The 1,092-nt window shown below is 72.4% G+C and overlaps 1 protein-coding gene across 1 annotated transcript; it reads left to right on the top strand.

Moving 5' to 3' along the window:
* AURANDRAFT_69506 (expressed protein) lies at nucleotides 1–1,060 on the top strand (the record flags this gene model as incomplete). The annotated part of the gene is made up of 1 exon (XM_009045276.1): nucleotides 1–1,060. A coding segment is annotated over one exon (1,060 nt), but the record flags the coding sequence as incomplete, so codon positions are not given.
* Nucleotides 1,061–1,092: the final 32 nt, after the last annotated feature.

The following is a 1,092-nucleotide window of genomic DNA, read 5'->3' as shown; positions in this document are numbered from 1 at the left end:
TCGTCCTTCCCGACCTGCTCGCGCTGCTGCTGACGAAGCTCCTGGCGGCCGTCGTCGGCCCGGGCCTGCTCTCCTTCGGCTCCGTCGAGCTGTCGTGCCGGCTCGAGCTCTTCGGGCGCGCCTCCGCGGACGCGCGCGCGCACGAGCGCGCCTGGGCGCCGCGGGTCTGGCTCCGCGCGTGCGTCAGCGACTTTGGCATCTCCAATCCGCCGGGCTTCGGCCACGGCCACTTCTTCTTCGTCGAGTCCGTGCACCTGCGCCTCGGCGCGTCCCTCGAGACGCTCTGGGCCGCGCGGCGCCTCTTCCGCGTCTGGAGCCCCTTTCCCAGCGCCCAGAACCTGCCGCTGCGCGGCGGCGGCGCGCTCGCGCCCGTCGCCGATCCGCGGAGCGGGACGCGCCGCAACGAGCACATGCTCGGCACGATCTACGTCGACGAGTTCGAGGCGCGCGGCGCGGCCATCGCCTTCGAGACCCACAAGGGCGAGTTCTCCGTGAACGCGGTGACGAGGCGCTTCGCCGAGGCCGAGATGCGACGCAAGGCGACGTTGGCGCGGCTCCCGCGGAAGACGCCCGGCGCGGAGCCGCCGAACCGCCTCGACGTCGTCGTCGTGGCCGCGCGGGCGCTGACGGGCGGGGCGGGCACCTGCGACCCCGTCGTGACCGTGCGCTGCCGGGGCGAGACGCGGCGCACGTCGACGGTCATGAAGAACGTCGACCCGCGCTGGGACGAGGAGCTCACGCCCATCCGGCTCAAGGACCCGTCGACGGTGATCCACGTCATGGTCCACGACGAGGAGCTGTTCCTGCACGACAAGCTGCTCGGCCAGTGGATCATCACGGCCAAGTGGCTCGCGATGGACCCGCGCGCGTGCCACGCCTACGACGTCGAGCGGGCCGGACCCGGCGTGCTCGAGGGCTGGTTCCCGCTGAGCGACGCCGCGTGGGAGCGGCGCGGCGCCGTCGGCTTCGTGAAGCTGAAGCTCAAGTGGAGCTACGACGACGCGGGGCCCTTCAAAGACTGGAACCCGCTCCTCTACACGGGCGCCGCGCCGAAGAAAAAGTCCGTCTTCCCCGTGATCCCGACGACGCCGC

The sequence above is a fragment of the Aureococcus anophagefferens genome, assembly GCF_000186865.1.
Source record: "Aureococcus anophagefferens unplaced genomic scaffold AURANscaffold_2042, whole genome shotgun sequence".
NCBI classification, from domain to species: domain Eukaryota; class Pelagophyceae; order Pelagomonadales; family Pelagomonadaceae; genus Aureococcus; species Aureococcus anophagefferens.
This window is presented reverse-complemented; position numbering and strand designations above follow the sequence as displayed.